Source organism: Entelurus aequoreus, linkage group LG20 (assembly GCF_033978785.1).
Source record: "Entelurus aequoreus isolate RoL-2023_Sb linkage group LG20, RoL_Eaeq_v1.1, whole genome shotgun sequence".
Lineage (NCBI taxonomy): Eukaryota > Metazoa > Chordata > Actinopteri > Syngnathiformes > Syngnathidae > Entelurus > Entelurus aequoreus.
The window spans coordinates 34,405,290-34,424,556 of NC_084750.1; the positions used below are offsets into that span (position 1 = coordinate 34,405,290).

At 41.4% G+C, this 19,267-nt stretch overlaps 1 protein-coding gene across 2 annotated transcripts; it reads left to right on the plus strand.

Moving 5' to 3' along the window:
- Positions 1-4,796: 4,796 nt before the first annotated feature.
- Positions 4,797-18,052, plus strand: LOC133636212 (zinc finger and BTB domain-containing protein 12-like). Of its 2 annotated transcripts, XM_062029990.1 has the most exons (5): positions 4,797-5,090; positions 10,668-10,876; positions 10,969-11,163; positions 14,297-14,485; positions 16,758-18,051. In XM_062029990.1, exons 2-5 carry the CDS (start codon positions 10,673-10,675, stop codon positions 17,835-17,837), a joined length of 1,668 nt encoding a protein of 555 aa, XP_061885974.1. In that variant the 5' UTR covers positions 4,797-5,090; positions 10,668-10,672; the 3' UTR covers positions 17,838-18,051. The 2 variants fall into 2 exon arrangements, with proteins under 2 accessions (XP_061885974.1, XP_061885976.1); XM_062029992.1 differs by lacking the exon at positions 14,297-14,485 and having other exon boundaries at positions 16,758-18,052.
- The last annotated feature ends 1,215 nt before the right edge of the window (positions 18,053-19,267 follow it).

Here is a 19,267-nt window from a genome sequence, read left to right on the forward strand (position 1 = left end):
AAGGGCCAATTTATTTCAGGCCAGAAAAAATTGACAAAACTATTTTAAATAGCTGCAACATAATGGCACTTTAACTTTAACTCTAAGTAGATAGGATCTTTGATCCAAGACACAACTTACATTTAACTAAAATGTTGTTTTCTTTGTGCTCGACAAAAGAAAAGTATTGAGAATGTCTCCATGTTAAAAAACTTGACTTCTGGCTTCGCCATGATGTCTTGTTAGTTGTTATGAGAGTAGCGTATGTATGTGTGTGTGTGTGGCCCTTTAAGATATGACAGCATGAGAGGTGAGTGACGTCAGTGAGTGAGTGGGCGAGAGAGGTGAGGGAGCGGCGACAGTGAGTGCATGTAGGCAGGGGCGCAGCTAGGGATTTTGGGCCCCATGAAAAGAATCTTTACAGGGCCCCCAACAGAGCGGCTACATTTTTTGATGCTATTTTACATACAATTATGCATTTTAATGGTATTTTTGACTATCATTACCATATTTCTGAAAGAAGAACAGCATCACAGTTGACATGTACAGTAGAGGAAGAACTGAGCACTCTGAATACAATGGAATTCATTTTGAGTCATTTATTTGCTGCACCACTGATTCTTAAATTGGAAATAAACTCTTCCATGACATTATTGAATAAGAACAGCTTGATAAATGTTTGACTGGATTGATTATTTAACCAATATAGCAGTAAAATGTAAAAATCCAGAGTTTTCTTGAGCTAACATGGTGAGAAAAGTGAGCTAGCTTATTACCACAGACAGGGACAAAGTTAATATGCATAACTTTCCACCACAACTAACAAACCCACCTTTTTTTGGAAATATTGGGTGACATATTGTCGACCCTTCAACTCCTTCTCCTCTCTTATTTTCTTTTCCTTTCTTTGTTGGCTGCCTGATTTTTGAGGCATACTGCTGTCTCCTCTGCTTTGCCCGCTGTGGCGCTGTCTGTGACAAATAGTAGTGTTGTGTCGTTCGCGAACGATTCGTTCGAAAGAACGAATCTTTTGAGTGAACGTACTGAACCGAATCACTTCATGAACTGATTCGTTCCTTTCTCAGTTCAGTTGAGCTCCGCCGCGACCATGCCGGTATGAGTGGAACTGGCGCATTCTGTGACTCACTGAACCCTCGACGTCGGCGAACGACGCAGCGAATGAGAGGGCGGGGGGAGGGACTGAGCGAACGATTCGTTCACCGCGGATTAACGACATGAATCACTCAGTGAACGTCAACGCTCTCGCTCTCTGCTCTGCTTGCCCCAATGCCGCGAGTGATTCTCCCCCCGTCGCGGGGATATGTTTCATGCCATTGGCATCCGTTCTCCATTCATTCTCCAAGCTAACGGCTAATGTTGACTCAAGCCACATGAAAACAAACACACGTCCCCATTATCTCAACACATAAAGTTAAAGAAAATCCGTGCAGGCTGAGCAGCAGCGACGCGAGGGGGAGGGGCGGAGGGTACGTAGGGCAGGCTGTTTTGAGAAGATTTAAAATAAAAATAATAACTAATGTATGTACACATACATAGGCTATTATTTACACAGCTTTTTTGTAACAAAAATAAATTTCTCCTTGGGGATCAATTCTGATTCATATTATTATTATTATTATCCATTCTACTGCAACTGTTGTTGTTGTTTAGTAGCTATCATCATCATTATAATAATGCTGATTTGCAATTAAACTGTACTGCTGCTGCAGAAGTGATTCGGTACACGTACTGAACTGGCCACCGTGTGGCGTTGTCAGTCACTGCTGATTCTAGTGATTCGTACAGTCAAAAGAACTGCCGATCCCATGAAAACAAGCCACATGAAAACAAAATGAGAGTAGACTAGTAGAGGAGACAGAAAGAAGGGGCGGGGGGTAAAGTGTAAGCAGGCTGTTTTGAGAAGATTTAAAATAAAAATAATAACTAATGTATGTACACATACATATGCTATTATTTACACAGTTATTGTAACAAAAATAAATTTCTCCTTGGGGATCAATTCTGATTCATATTATTATTATTATTATTATTATTATTATTATTATTATTATCCCTTCTACTGCAACTGTTGTTGTTGTTAGATTAAGGCGAGTCCCTACGCAGTGCGCGAATGTCTGCACTGTACTGTCTGTACTACGCACGCCCCCCCCCCCCCCCCCAATTTTTAATTTTTTTTTTTTTTTTTGGGGGGATTCGGTGAACGAATTTTTTTGAACGAATCAATTTAAGGAACTGATTCTAGTGATTCAGTACAGTCAAAAGAACTGCCGATCCCATCACTAACAAATAGCCGGTGCTCTACCTGCAGCTGATCCAGTCGGACTGAACCATTTTACGTAAATAGAGGGGGGGAAGGGAAGGCCCTGCAGGTGTTGATGCTTCCAAAACAAATAAAGGTATTGTTACCAGGACATGGAAAATAAAACATGTGTGATTATATGTTAGTTAATAACTTAGTGTCATTATTTTTTCTGTATTATAATTTCATCATCATTAGGGGCCTCTCTGGGCCCCCCTCCATCATGGGCCCCTAGAATCCGTCTCCTTTACCCCCCCTTTTCGGCGCCCCTGCGTGTAGGTGCTCTAGCTTGCTGGATGGCTGCGTGCAATAAAGTCACAAAGTTGCAACAAACTGCCGGGCTCGTCATTCACCCTCAGCTGTAAAGACCCTCTTCCGGGTAAAGTGAAGGTTGTTAGACCCGAAGTACGGCTCTGGAGGAACGTCTCCCCTGCGGGGAGGCGTGCTTTCTGTGGCTGGGGGAAAGCACGCCTCTTCTTTTCCACCGGAGCGCTCCAATAAAACACACTCAGATCTTCAGTTTCTAGCCGATACTACATAAAAATAACGTAAAATAACGCAGTAACGCATCATGCAGTAACGGTAACGGAGTTACTGTATATAAAAAAATAACGCGTTAGATTACTAGTTACCGCCGAAACTAACGGCGTTACAGTAACGCGTTAGTCCCAACACTGCTTAACACCACTCTGGCGAGGAAACCCATCCCTCGCCCTGATGAGCAGCCGCTCAACCTGGACACAGCGGATGTCCGGAGAACCCTGAGGAGAGTGAACCCCCGGAAAGCAGCGGGACCTTATGACATTCCGGGCAGGGTGCTTAAGGGATGTGCAGACAAGCTGGCTGGGGTTCTCACAGACATCTTCAACACCTCGCTGACCCAGGCTGTGGTACCATCATGTTTTAAGACGGTCACCTCGCTGACCCAGGCTGTGGTACCATCATGTTTTAAGATGGTCACATTCATTCCACTGCCCAAAAAACCCACAATTTCCTCCCTCAATGATTATCACCCCGTGGCACTCACCCCAATCATAATGAAGTGCTTTGAGAGGCTGGTAAAGGAACACATTGTCTCCAGACTTCCCCCCACATTCGACCCATACCAGTGTGCTTATCGCCCTAATCGCTCCACAGAGGACGCCATCTCCTCTGCACTCCACCTTAGAACATCTGGAAGGAAAGGACACACACGTGCCGATGTTGTTTCTGAACTTCAGCTCGGCGTTCAACACCATCATCCCGCAGCACTTGGTGAGTAAACTGGCCCCCCTTGGATTCAGTACCCCCCTATGCAACTGGCTGCTTGACTTCCTCACAGACAGACCCCAGTCTGTGAGAGTGGGCGACAACACCTCCAGTGCCATCTCCCTGAGCACCGGTTGCCCCCAGGTAGACTGGTAGACTTCATCGTCGACTTCAGGAGGCCGTAGTCCAGCCACACTCCACTCTTCATCAACGGCACAGCAGTGGAGATTGTAAGCAGCACCAAGTTCCTGGGGGTGCAAATAACTGACAATATAACCTGGTTTATACACACCGGAGCTCTTGTAAAAAGAGCTCAGCAGCGCATGCACTTTTTGCGTCGGATGAAAATAACACAGCTCCCTCCCCCCATTCTCAGCACATTCTACAGAGGCGCTATAGAGAGCCTACTGACCAATTGCATTTCTGTCTGGACTGGAGCCTGCAGTGCCTCAGGCTGGAAGTCTCTGCAGAGAGTGGTGAGGATGGCGGAAAAGATCATCAGGACTCCTATTCCTCCTATACAGGAAATCGCAAAAAGCCACTGCCTGACCAGAGCTGAGAAAATCTGTAGAGACTCCTCCCACCCCCACCAACGACTGTTTTCACTGATGGACTCTAGAAAGATGTTCCGCAACCCCCGTAGCAGAACCTCCACGTTCTGTAACAGCTTCCTCCCTTAGACCATAAGACTCTTGAACGCATCAAAATAATCCCCTCAATTCCCCCCCATTAACGGCTTAACTCGCTGGAATATAAAGACAATATAACATACATCCATAAACGTGGATGCATGTGCAAAAGTGCAATATATTTATCTGTACAGTAATCTATTTATTTATATCTGCACATAATTGCTTTTTTTTAATCCTGCACTACAACGAGCTAATGCAACGAAATTTCGTTCTTATCTGTACTGTAAAGTTCAAATTTGAATGACAATAAAATGAAGTCTAATTCTAAGTCTATGTCTAATATACATAGATAGATCGATAGTACTTTATTGATTCATTCAGGAGAGTTCCGTCAGGAAAATTAAAAGTGAATAAATATACAGTACATAATGCACATTTGATATGATTCGATTTTGAGAGTAGAAATGTATCTTTTGTGGATATTGGTAATAAATCAATTTTAGCAGCAAAAAAATGTGAGAAAAGTGAAGAAATTCCCATCACTTTTTTTCCAATGAGCGTCGACGTGAAATAACGTGGCTGCGTCACATAACAAGCCCCGCCCCTGTACCTGACATTATTGAATTTTTTAAAAACCCGCTGATTGGGAATCAGTCCGCAAAGCTCACGTTGAAAATAAACTAGCGTGAGGACAATTGCAGGAACTGACCCGAAGTCTGTCCGGCTGGCAACCGTCTAAACGGCGGTTGGCTGTTGGTTGTCATCCAACGAGAGGTCACAAAGTAAACACACTCATTGACTGTAAGGCAACGACGCTGGACAACAGAGGCATTTTAGCATTCGCTGTGTTAATCAGCCTGCCTTTTTTTAATCGCCTTTTTAAGCAGTATTCGACGGTACGGAAGTGGCAGGTGAGTCGCTTCGAAGTGAAATAGTGAAGAGGTTTGTTTGTGTGACTGCTGACTGGTCGGATGTCAACAAGCTAACCTGTTAGCTAACGCTAGCTTTGGTGCTATTGGATTAGCTTTGAGGGACAACAGTAAATCGAACGTCTTGTTTGTTAACGATATCCTACCACCATCATTTACCCTTTTCATTTAATCAAATACATTTATATGACAATTTATTTCCCTCCCCCGTTGTAGTTTGTTTTTGTTGCCACCATTATAGTTAACTTTCTTGTCCAGGTCAATTCTAAGATGGTAATGTTTATTTTATGTGGTGGACTCACATTATGACATAGAGTGGAAGTCATGCTCTTGTCCTTGTTTTCACTGGTATTGTACTGAGCTCATACCAACATTTACCATGCATTCTTTCCACATGTAAATGTCTCTGCACAAAATGAACACATAAAAACAAAAACATCTAAAAATACTAGAGATGTCCGATAATGGCTTTTTTTTGCCGGTATTCCGATATTGTCCAACCCTTAATTACCGATTCCGATATCAACCGATACCGATATATACAGTCGTGGAATTAAAACATTATTATGCCTAATTTTGTTGTGGTGCCCCGCTGGATGCATTAAACAATGTAACAAGGTTTTCCAAAATAAATCAACTCAAGTTATGGAAAAAAAATGCCAACATGGCACTGCCATATTTATTATTGAAGTCACAAAGTGCATTATTTTTTTTAACATGCCTCAAAACAGCAGCTTGGAATTTGGGACATGCTCTCCCTGAGAGAGCATGAGGAGGTTGAGGTGGGCGGGGTTGAGTTGGGGGCGGGGGTGTGTATTGTAGCGTCCCGGAAGAGTTAGTGCTGCAAGGGGTTCTGGGTATTTGTTCTGTTGTGTTTATGTTGTGTTACGGTGCGGCTGTTCTCCCGAAATGTGTTAGTCATTCTTGTTTGGTGTGGGTTCACAGTGTGGCGCATATTTGTAACAGTGCTAAAGTTGTTTATACGGCCACCCTCAGTGTGACCTATATGGCTGTTGACCAAGTATGACTTGCATTCACTTGTGTGTGTGAAAAGCTGTAGATTTTATGTGACTGGGCCAGCACGCAAAGGCAGTGCCTTTAAAGGCCTACTGAAATGATTTTTTTTTATTTAAACGGGGATAGCAGATCTATTCTATGTGTCATACTTGATCATTTCGCGATATTGCCATATTTTTGCTGAAAGGATTTAGTATAGAACAACGACGATAAAGATTGCAACTTTTGGTATCTGATAAAAAAAAGGCTTGCCCCTACCGGAAGTAGCGTGACGTAGTCAGTTGAACATATACGCAAAGTTCCCTATTGTTTACAATGATGGCCGCATGAAGTGAGAGAGATTCGGACCGAGAAAGCGACAATTTCCCCATTAATTTGAGCGAGGATGAAAGATTTGTGGATGAGTAAAGTGCAAGTGAAGGACTAGTGGGGAGTTGAAGCTATTCAGATAGGGAAGATGCTGTGAGAGCCGGGGGTGACCTGATATTCAGCTGGGAATGACTACAACAGTAAATAAACACAAGACATATATATACTCTATTAGCCACAACACAACCAGGCTTATATTTAACATGCCACAAATTAATCCTGCATAAAAACACCTGCGTGTTTGTTATGCTAGCTCCTAGCTCCTCTGCTAGCTCCTAGCTCCATAGAACACGCCAATACAATTCAAACACCTGATCAACACACACAATCACTCAGCCCAAAAGACCGTTCACCTAACCCAAGGTTCATAAAGCTTATATATTTTTAAAAAGTTACGTACGTGACGCGCACATACGGTCAAGTTATCAAATGTTTACCAGCCAAGGCTGCATACTCACGGTACCTGATATTCAGCTGGGAATGACTACAACAGTGAATAAACACAAGACATATATATACTCTATTAGCCACAACACAACCAGGCTTATATTTAATATGCCACAAATTAATCCTGATCAACACACACAATCCCTCAGCCCAAAAGACCGTTCACCTAACTCAAGGTTCATAAAGCTTATATATTTTAAAAAAGTTACGTACATACGCAAAAAAAAGTTGCGCACATACGGTCAAGCGATCAAATGTTTAGAAGCCAAAGCTGCATACTCACAGTAGCACGTCTGCGTCTTTGTCATCCAAATCAAAGTAATCCTGGTAAGAGTCTGTGTTGTCCCAGTTCTCTACAGGCGTCTGTGTATCGAAGTCAAAAGTCCTCCTGGTTAGAGTCTCTGTTATCCGAGTTCTTCCATCTTGACTGCATCTTTCGGGAATGTAAACAAAGAAGCGCCGGCTGTGTACTGTTGTGGCTGACTACGTTCGAAAAATACGTCCATTTCGCACCGACAACTTTCTTCTTTGCTTGCTCAGCTTCCTTCTCCATAATGCAATGAACATGATTGAAAAAGATTCACGAACACAGATGTCCAGAATACTGTGGAATTATGAAATGAAAACAGAGCTTTTTCGTATTGGCTTCAATGTGGAAGGCATACCCGTGTTCGCCGGTCTACGTCACGCGCATACGTCATCCTCAGAGGCGTTTCGAACCGGAAGTTTAGCGGCAAATTTAAAATGTCACTTTATAAGTTAACCCGGCCGTATTGGCATGTGTTATAATGTTAAGATTTCATCATTGATATATAAACTATCAGACTGCGTGGTGGGTAGTAGTGGGTTTCAGTAGGCCTTTAAGGTTTATTGGCGCTCTGTACTTCCCCCTATGTCCGTGTACACAGCGGCGTTTTAAAAAGTCATACATTTTACTTTTTGAAACCGATACCGATAATTTCCGATATTACATTTTAAAGCATTTATCGGCCGATAATATCGGAGTGACGATATTATCGGACATCTCTAAAAAAATACATATGCTGTTGTGATTTGGACCATTTTTGATGTTACAATTGTTCTCATTTTTGATTCACTATACTGTTTAACATAGGCAGCATGGTGGTACAGGGGTTAGTGCATGTGCCTCATAATACGAAGGTCCTGTGTTTGATCCCTTTCTGTGTGGAGTTTGCATGTTCTCCCCGTGACTGCGTGGGTTCCCTCCAGGTACACCGGCTTCCGCCCACCTCCAAAGTCATGCACCTGGGGATAGGTTTCTTGGCAACACTAAATTGGCCCTAGTGTGTGAATGTGAGTGTGAATGTTGTCTGCCTATCTGTGTTTGCCCTGCAATGAGGTGGCGACTTGTCCAGGGTGTACCCTGCCTACTACCTGAATGCAGCTAAAACAGGCTCCAGCACCCCTCGCGACCCCAAAAAAGGGGCACGCGGTAGAAAATGGATGGATGGATATACTGTTAAAATAGCTTGTGCCTTTTGAGCAGCTCATTAACTATTTATACATAAAGATTAGCTTAAAATGTTTATTAATGCCTACTGAATATTAATGCATAACATTAGGTCCTTAGAACACGTTTTGTATGATGATGCTTATTTGAACATTAATGCTCCACATAGATCAGAGTGAAATGTATTGAGCATCGCTGAACCTCATGACCTGCTGGTTTTTGCAGAAGTGTAAACAAGTCCTATTCTATCAAAGAGCAAATCAGTGCGCAAGAGGAAAGAACACGACTGCTCTATTCTATAAAAGATGTATGGCCCTTCCCCAGGGGACTTTCTCTCGTATAAGCTTAAAAAGGGAATGATTTTGAGCAACGGAACTCTTACCTTCACGTAATCCAACGAGTTTGGTGATTGTATTGCCAACAGTCCAGAGTGCTTCTAAGTATATTTTTATGGTTGATGTAAGGCTGAAACGACGCGTCGACGTAGTCGACGTCATCGGTTACGTAAATACGTCGACGCCGTTTTTGTGCGTCGACGCGTCGCATATTTACGTCACACTACCGTCATGGCGGACCGCAAAGCAGACGATCAAAGCGAGCGGTGCGAGCGAGGGGGGAAAAGCATGCCAAAAGTGGTCAAAAGTGTGGGAGTATTTCAATAAACGGCCTAATAATGTTGTTGTATGCACACTGTGTCGAGCGGAAATGGCCTATCATAGCAGCACAACGGCTATGAACGAACATTTGAAAAGAAAACCATCAACTAGTCAATCGTCCGCGCGAGCATACGTTGTCATCATTACACAAAAACATGACTGTGTCATTTGTATCTGCTAGGGGTGTAACGGTACATGTTTTGTATTGAACCGTTTCGGTACGGGGCTTTCGGTTCGGCACGGGGGTGTACCGAACGAGTTTCTAAGCTAAAGCTAACTTTAGCTGCTAAAGTCTTAACAAGCTGCTTCGCTCCTCTGCGTCTGTCTCAGCACGCAGCATTGTCCCACCCACACAACCACCTGATTGGTACACACGCAGCATTGTCCCACCCACACAACCATCTGATTGGTACACACGAAGCATTATCAGCCAATCAGCAGTGTGTATTCAGAGCGCATGTAGTCAGCGCTTCAGCGTGGAGCAGATAGGTGTTTAGCAGGTGAGCATCAGGCAGCGGACTCTCCCCAAATGATAATAAACACCTCCCAGTCAACTACTAGTAACATCACTATGAGCCCGTTGACCTTCTAGAAATATAAACTGCAGCTCAGCTCACTCGCAGTCCTGGCTTGAGGTGAAGGCTAATTACCTCTCGTTCCAGCCACATCGACCCCTTCTGAGCGCCTATTTTCAGCTACTGGGAATATTGTAAACAAGAAAAGAACCAAACATGTACACATGCTAACCTTTCTTCATTACAACTGTTAGACACTCACTGGAATGAGTAGAATTGGTTATTGTGTACGGTGTTGGACTGGATGTTTATTTTGCACATTTTAAAAGCAATACTTAATGTTTACAGTGCTCCAGAATATTTAGATTGGCACTTTTTTGTATTGGATGTTTATCTTTATTTTTGCACATTTTAGCAAATAAGCAATACTTTCACTTTTGTTGAAATGTTTACACTGTTGTTACAGAATATTTAGTTTTGCACTTTTTTGTATTGGATGTTTATCTTTATTTTTGCACATTTTAAAGCAAAATAAGCAATACTTTTACTTTTGAAATGCTTATACTATTGCAGAATATTAAGATTTGCACTGGATGTTGACTTTTATATTTGCACATTAAAAAGCAAATAAGCTACTTTTAATTTTGTTAAATGTTAAAAGTTTTAAATGTTTACATTGTTACAGAATATTTAGTCATGTTGTTGTCAATGTTGACTGAGTGGCCATACTTCTTTTTTTTTGTAAATAAAAGCCATGCCTTTTGAAAAAACGGGCCTACATTTATTTTTTCATCTTCATTTTGAATAAAAAAAATAATCGGTAAAAGGAAAAATAATCTATAGATTAATCGGAAAAATAATCTATAGATTAACCGATTAATCGAAAAAATAATCTATAGATTAATCGATAGAAAAATAATCGTTAGCTGCAGCCTTAGGTTGATGCAAATAAATGTAACTGATTGAGCATTAACATACATGTCTGAAAACCTTAATTTCCCTCTGGTTAAATAATGAACACGCGGCGAGGTGGGACGAGTTCCTTTGCCAATAATGCCTAGATTTTAATGTTCCATTTCCTCAGACAAGATGGAGATGCTCTGTTTCCGCTTGCCGGGCCATGGGGACATGACCCTGAAGCACATGAATTCTCTGAGGTCTCGCCAGCACTTTTGTGACATCACCATTTTGACCAGCAACAACCAGACATTCCGAGGGCACAAAGTAGTGCTGGCGGCTTGTTCGCCATTCTTGAGAGACCAATTCCTCCTTAGTCACGCCTCCAAACTTCAGGTATCGACAGTCACCATGCCACACTTTCTAGTGTCTCATATATATTCTGCGATTAGGAGGTTTTTCCTCTCTTTTTTCCTGTGAATGTCAAGGTTTCAATGCTGCACAGCTCCTCGGTCATGTGTGACCTGCTACAGTCCTGCTACACTGGTTTGTTGCAATTCAACCCAGAGGAGATTGTCAACTACCTGACTGCTGCAAGTTACCTGCAGATGGAGTGTATCGTAGAGCGCTGCAGAGATGCGCTGAAGAAATACATGCGATCGAAGAACCCGGGTCCACTTAAGGTCAGTCACTCAAAGGGGAGTGTCTACAGAAACTGCACTGGTAAAAAAGAGCTATCAAAATATAAGATAAAAAAGACTACTGGTATATTATATTTTAGAAAAATACTAAAAACTTGTGAAATTAACTAGCTGCATGGACAGATTAATTTACTTGATAAGATATGCTAAATTAAGATTTGTGTATCAAGACATTAGCAAGACTTTTAAGATAGAAATAAGTACAGAATTCCGATAATATCGGACTGCCGATATTATCGGCCGATAAATGCTTTAAAATGTAATATCGGAAATTATCGGTATGTGTTTCAAAATTATCGGTATCGGTTTCAAAAAGTAAAATGTATGACTTTTTAAAACGCTGCCGTGTATACGGACGTAGGGAGAAGAACAGAGCGCCAATAAACCTTAAAGGCACTGCCTTTGCGTGCCGGCCCAGTCACACAATATCTACGGCTTTTCACACACACACAAGTGAATGCAAGGCATACTTGGTCAACAGCCATACAGGTCACACTGAGGGTGGACATATAAAAAACTTTAACACTGTTACAAATATGCGCCACACTGTGAACCCACACCAAACAAGAATGACAAACACTTTTTGGGAGAACATCCGCACCGTAACACAAAATAAACACAACTGAACAAATACCCAGAACCCCTTGCAGCACTAACTCTTCCGGGACGCTACAAAAGATTCCCACTTCTAGTGGTTATCGTAATGATATGTTTTTTAAAATTATTTAAGCCTTTATCGTGTCTGTAAAATGACAGAGTAGGCCAGTTATGTGGTAATAATGAGATTGTAAAGGACTGTTAATGAGTTATGTTAATGTGCTAAACATGCTACATACATTAATAACTGATCTATGTTGATGTGCATAATACAAATTAATAAAGTGTTTGGATGCATTCATTTAAGTGAGTTATATATATATATATATATATATATATATATATATATATATATATATATATATATATATATATATATATATATATATATATATATATATATATATATATATATATATATATATATATATATGATAATGGAGTACATATACTGTATTGTTAATGTGTTGAAGTACCCTTAATACCCATAAGAGAGTTACATATATGATAATAAAGTAGCTACTGTACTGTTTACATGTTGAAGTACCCTTTATACCCATAAGAGAGTTATGACAATGAAGTACATACTGTACTGTTTACGTGTTGAAGTACCCTTTACACCCATAAGAGAGTTGCATATATGATAATAAAGTACCTACTGTACTATTTACGTGTGAAAGTACCCTTTAAAAAGCTAAAATCAACCCCAAACAACATCTTTGTGAGTCACAATTATATTTTGACATTGACACAAATAATGGCATCGGGACAACCTTACCAGTAGCCTATAAACTAGATTACAATTGTGACTCTCAAGCAGCCAATTTTTCAAAACCTTAGTTAATGTTGCTTGTGTTGCTAGTAAAGTTTGCGCGATACAGACAATACACGATATAAATGATAGAAATGTTGCTGACTATAGAGCTTTTAATATTGTTGTATCGTGACAATGCATGTTTATGACACATTATAAGTGTGTCCGTAAATTTGACAGTGAATTGAATGACCGCATCCTCATCACACTAGCATTCTTGCTAGCAGCTAATGACCCTCCACAGTGCAAAGCCACTTCTAAGTCAGTAATCCTCGCTTTCATTGTGGCAAATAAACTATGTTTCTTACAAGTATCATCCCTGGAGGACAAGGAATAGCTAAACATAGTAGACTTTGCATGCAGTTGCAATTCCAAGATGGCAGTAGTGTATATAGCGTACGGTGGGTTGCCATAGTCAAGAAGTAGTCTTTGCCGTTAAGCTGAATGTGTCGGTTTTGTTTTTAGTTGAGCCCTACAAAGTGTTAATACTTTAAGTTTTGTGCTTATTACACACCAGGTGTTTGATTGTAACGTCCATCTTAGGTGTAGTTTTGATTACAAACTTTGAAAGTGTTGAAATTGCCATGTAAAGTTGCTAATGCTAACTGGTAGCTTATATATTGTATATCCTATGTAAACTAGCAACGTGTTACCACATTTTGAAAAGTGGAGCCTTACTTTGTTGGCATGGACAATTACATTAGCTAGAGACAGTTCGCTACGAATACACCTGTTTGCCCACCAAATGTTTGATGTTAACCGGACGTGATATCACGTGCAACAAAGGTATCGAAATATGGTACCGTCTGAGTTTACATAGTACCGAACGGAATAAAAGTGCTGAATTTGGTACCCTTTCCTACTTTGTATGTTATCAGAGTCAATGATAGTTACACAATTCATAATTTCTGTTTTAATGTATAGCAGTGAGCTTTTTTTTTTACGCTTCAATAACTACTAAGAATGTTAGAAATATGAAAACATTAAAAGGTCGGGAGTCTTATTTGTATATTTTTATTGTTTCATATGTGTAAAATTCTTTGTAAATATAAAGAGGTTACTACTGTATTTTGAGAACCAGTGTCATCTGCATTGAATATTTGTATTCTATTTCTTTTGTGAGCATTGCAAATTTAGGGAGGGTAAAAAATAGCCCTTTTATGCTCACATATGCCAACTGCAGTAGATGCTGGTTCCTAGGTGGATATGCAGGCAAAAGCATTATTGTTTATGAATAATAGTCAACAGACAATGAACAACCAAACTAAGGTTTAAGATCAAATCTGCCTTGAAGCAAGAATCCTATTAATTTTCAGCCATAGCTGGTATAGCTAAGGTTAAAGGTGTAAGGCTGTTTAAGAGAATTGGTTACATTTATGCATCCCTAAAACTACACATTAGCCATTAAAGACTGGTAGTAGATGAGGTCATAGGTCACAACACACAGATATCAATTGGTTGAGTGTGTCAGAGGAACTCTATTGATTTTGGATGACAGTTCATCCAGATCGGCTGATAGGAAAGGCCACAGCTCCAGGGTCTAATAAAATCCTTTAACCCGAGTTTGCATGGATCGCCTTACAGGGAACTCTTAAGTTTTCTATACTGTGCAAAGGATTATTATTTTCTATTTCTACCCATTTAAGAGACAGCTTTTATAGACGTCATGTGTACCAAACACATTAAATTCTTAATGTGTTCCAGATAACCACTGAAGAGAATTCGGCTCAGCCTGTGATTGTCAGCGGCAGCATTCATTCCATTGCGCCACCGCCCACCGGCCGAGCTTCCGCTGCGCGTAGCCCTGAAGTGCACTTAGTTGATAAGAACAGCATACAGGAGAGCAGTCAACAACAAGATGGCACTTCTTTTGTGCAAAAAGCTTGCGTCAAGGTGTGTGACAGGCATCTTCATTCATTTCTCGGATGGATATTAAATGCTTCATGATTTATGGTTGGCACTCGTGGTCTGTGCTTTAAGAAAAATACAATGATTAGTAAATACTAAAAACAAAACTATGGATAAATGTACAGAGATAAGCCATGTACCTGGTAAAACACACATTTGTTACAGATAAAACACTAATTGTAGGAATTTGTTACAATATTTAGTAATTTCACTTGCATTAGTTGAAGCTATGATTAGGCAGTTTTAACTCCGCTAATATTTGGCATCAAATCAAGCAGCTGTGTGCGTGTCTACTTATTAAGATTAAAGTTTAAAGATTAAAGTACCAATGATTGTCACACACACACTAGATGTGGTGAAATGTGTCCTCTGCATTTGTCTAAATGTGCACAGCAGGGGAGCTGGTTAAGAGAGTATTTGTGTTTGTGAGAATGGCAAAGTGATGGCTGAGTGACGTCAGTGAGTGAGTGGGCAAGTAAAGAGAGAGAGAGGGAGCGTGTGCACTGCGCAGTAGAGAGATGAACGGGTTTGGTTGTGTGCTGCAAAACTAATAATAAAGTGATTGTCGTGAATCGGCGGCCTTGTCATTCTAACCCCAAAGCGGAGCTTAGCAGACCCAGTGCCTAGTAAAGAGAAGGGTCTTACCCCGACGAAAACATCCGCCCTGGAAGGAACGTTTGCCTAATGCTCCTCCACTACGGTCTGCACCAGAGCTGAACAGCAGGACAGGTGTAACAACTGCGTTGTTACACAGTGGCGGGCCGTGCGTTTCCCACCTAGGCCTTCAGTGATGTCCGACTTCAATTAATACCTCTCAAAATACCATCATTTATGTCACCACATGACCATTGCTGGAGAAATACTATACAGGAACACATTTACACACTACTGGGCATTGTACAAAACAGGTTATTTTCTGGCGCATTTAAAAATCAATAAACCCACATCAGCAATTGGTACTGTCAAAATTTAAATTGCAAAAAACATATTAAACGTGAAAAAAATAAATAAATAAAATATCTGAATTCACATTTCATCGCCGGGACAGCTGAGCTAGCTTCCGGGGTTGGTCGACATGGTCTCACAAGATGTACTTTCTCCTTAAATATCCTTCTTGAAAATGGCCTTGCAAATATATGTGATGTCTTGTCTAATCATCAAAGATGCAGATGAGGCGTGTTGGCTGACTTGTTAAAGTTTACTCCACAGCGTGCTCATCAAAAACATGATGAGCATGCTCTTCACTACTGGAGTTCTTATGTTACCTAGCTCATAACATCACAATATATCTGCCTTAGGCCAGCTAGAAGGCCTTACTGACAACAACTTGTGATCTGATTGGCTATCGCAACTGTCTGTCAAATGTTTGTGTCCGTTCACTTACAGTGCATAGACGCCTGCATTGTTGATTCTGAAGGCTCGGGGCAGATTTTGTACAGCATGGCAACGTAAACTTTTTGAATTCTGAATGGATAAAAACTCTATAACCTTAAAACAGCGCTGGAAGGAGCATAATATGACATGAAGAGGATATGAATACTTTCAGATATTTAAGGAAAGTAAATTAAAAAATACCTTTATCTTTAATTATGATCATGATTTCTGGTTGCTGTTAGGCCAGCAGTGAAGGCCTTGCTGGCCCTGACGGCACACCACTGTTATTACTTGTCACTCTTTATAACTCCTTGTGCAGATATGAATGCTTATTATTTAAATGTTTACTTAAGTTTGAAGCAACGGTGGTAATACTAATGGAATGTTTTAATTACAACACTTACAGCGTGGCGCCTCCCTGTATAAAGCGTCACCTTTATCGATAGTGTTGAAGCCCACTATACCTCCATATTGCGCTTCACCACTAGTAGAATTACCGTTTTTTGCTATTCTTCCCCACCACAATGTCATTGCTTGTATGCACTTTGTGTGTGCGTTTTGACACACTCAACATCATGCGCCTGCACAGCTGCATGCAGATGAAAGGACGGTACCGGTACTTTTCAAAGGTAGTATAGTACCGGTTTCAATTCATTAGTATCGTGGTACATTATTAGTACCGGTATACCGAACAACCCTAGTTTGAACTTTCAACTAGAATATGATACAGTAAATCTGAATAGCACTTTGTTGTCACAAGACTGAAAAATAACAACTTATTACCTGAAAAGTAGCTGTCCAATGTTGCAGTACTGATACAAATGAATGGGAAATGGAAAAATGTCTTTGCCTTGTATCTTACCTCCTCTCATTTTTGGCGTAGGAGAAGGCATCAGACAATGAAGGAGAGACCCGCATTGAAAAGGAGCATGTGTTCCAAGTGTACATCTCTGATGAAGAGCCGAACAATGTCAAGGACGACGGGGCCCTCGCTCCCACTGATGAGCCTCAGGATGCACGGTCCCCTGAAACGGAGGGGGGAGTAGTCGGAGGAGAGAGAAGCGAATACGACTTAAATCCAACAGGCAAAGGTGCGAACACCTTATCAAGAGATGAACTGCGTGCTCTCAGACACAGGTTATCGGAACCTGAGCAAGGCAGAGGAGGCGCAGCAGGACGGGGGCTCAAGAGGAGACGCTTGGTGTCAACTCAGGAGAAAAGATCTCCTAGATTGGCCTCTCAAGATTTGTGGTATTTGGCCAACGCAGCAACAGCAGGGGGCTTTGGGCTTGACTTCAGTGAAGGGCTCAAGACGGGGAGTTTGTTCTCGGTGGATCTCCCACAATTGGACTTCAGCTTGGACGACGCTCAAGGGGACAAATCTTTGCCACCGGCCGCCACTAGTTTGACTCATTTTGGCCTGGAAGAGTCTCGTGATGCTGGTGAGGGAAGTTCCGGGTTAAACGTTGGCACCAGCGAGGGAGGGGATGAGTCCGTCGCCGTGGTGGGATCCACGTCGAGCGTCACCGGTCCCGTCATCTGCGAGCACTGCGGCGTGACGTGCCCCTCGCCTCACGACCTCGCCATCCACTACTGCGCCGCTCACCAGGTTTACGCGTGCCCCTTCTGCGACAAGCAGTTCCAGCACTCTTATAACCTGAACCGACACATGGCCTTGCACCGGGGCAACGGTCGACCCCACCAGTGCCCCCTCTGCTCCAAGAGCTTCACCCAGCGGTCCACGCTCATCGACCACATGAACCTTCACAGCGGTGAGCGCCCACACCGCTGCTCATACTGCCACGCTCGGTTCGCACACAAGCCGGCCTTACGGCGCCACCTGAAGGAGCAGCACGGGAAAACGACGGTACAGAACTCCCTCCACGAGCAGGAGGAGCGAGAGAGGTCGATTGGAAGAATACAAGAAGGGCAAGAATGTCCGATTATGGAGCAAGTTTCCTAAAACCAAAGAATTAAAAGCAAAACCGAGTAACCGTGTGCTGGTAGTTTAGCTGTGAGGCCTTTTTAGACTGCTTTGTTTTAGTCTTGAGGAGGTTTTTATATACTGTGTAGTGTCAGGACATCAAAGACAACTCAAGATTGTATATGTTTTTAAAAGAAGAAATGTGATATGATACAGCATTAAATGTCAAAAGAAGGTTGGTTTTCATTCCTGAAATTGCCTACACAAAACCTTCTGTGGGGCTTTTCTAAATTTAAAAATGTAAGTCATTTTAATAGATTTACAGTAGATTTTTGTTCCCACAAATGCTTACGTTTTTGAAAGGACATTTAATTGGTAATACTTTATTTATGACACACCACAGAAATATCCATCCAAGTATAAATATAAAGTTAAAGTACCAATGATTGTCACATACACACTAGGTGTGGCGAAATTAATTCCTGCATTTAACCCATCACCCTTGATCACCCCCTGGGAGGTGAGGAGAGCAGTGGGCAGCAGCGGTGGTCACACCCAGGAATCATTTTTGGTGATTTAACCCCCAATTCCAATGCTTGATGCTGAGTGCCAAGCAGAGAGGTAATGGCTCCCATTTTTATAGTCTTTGGTATGACTCGGCCGGGGTTTGAACTCACAACTTACCGATCTCAGGGCAGACACTCTAACCACTAGGCCACTGAGTAGGTACTGTATATACTGCAGTTTCAAAAGGTTGTATTCATCAAATGTACATGGGGAGATAAATAATTATGTATATGGGCTCTTACTCTCATTGTGTATTTCCCAATCTCAGGCAACTTTACTTCATTTTTGTTCAAGGCTCCAAAGCCAAATATGTTGCATTTCAGCAACAGGACTGAAGGTCACAGGAGTGAGTTTTTAGCATATCAAATACAAGAGTTTGCTAAGTCTCTCAAAAACCTTTGGCTCTCTAAGTACCACCATAATGATTAAATTTAAAATACAGTAGCATAGTAAGCCTAAAAAACCTTAAAAACAAGCCTAAGGTTTTATTTTAACAAGTATATTTAATATTTTTGGCCACTGTAACATTAATAATACTAATAATAATGGATTTGATTTTATATCGCGCTTTTCTACTATTAGATACTCAAAGCGCTCACAGAGAAGTGGGAAGCCATCATTCCTTCACACCTGGTGGTGGTAAGCTACATTTGTAACATTACATACAGTTTGAACAGTAACACTGTGTTTGAATATTTAATTCATTGGTGTATACCAGTGCCACAGTTTGAGAATCACTGGTCTATGCTAAAACCTCCCTCCTGTTACTTTCATTACTGTTACTCAAATGAGTCATCTTGTTCTTAGGAACCCTTTATGAAAATTACATTTTCAGTACCAAGACAAACCGTGCAAGCTCCCTTCTCCTAACACACCTCGAAGTTACTTCTGACAAACTGTGG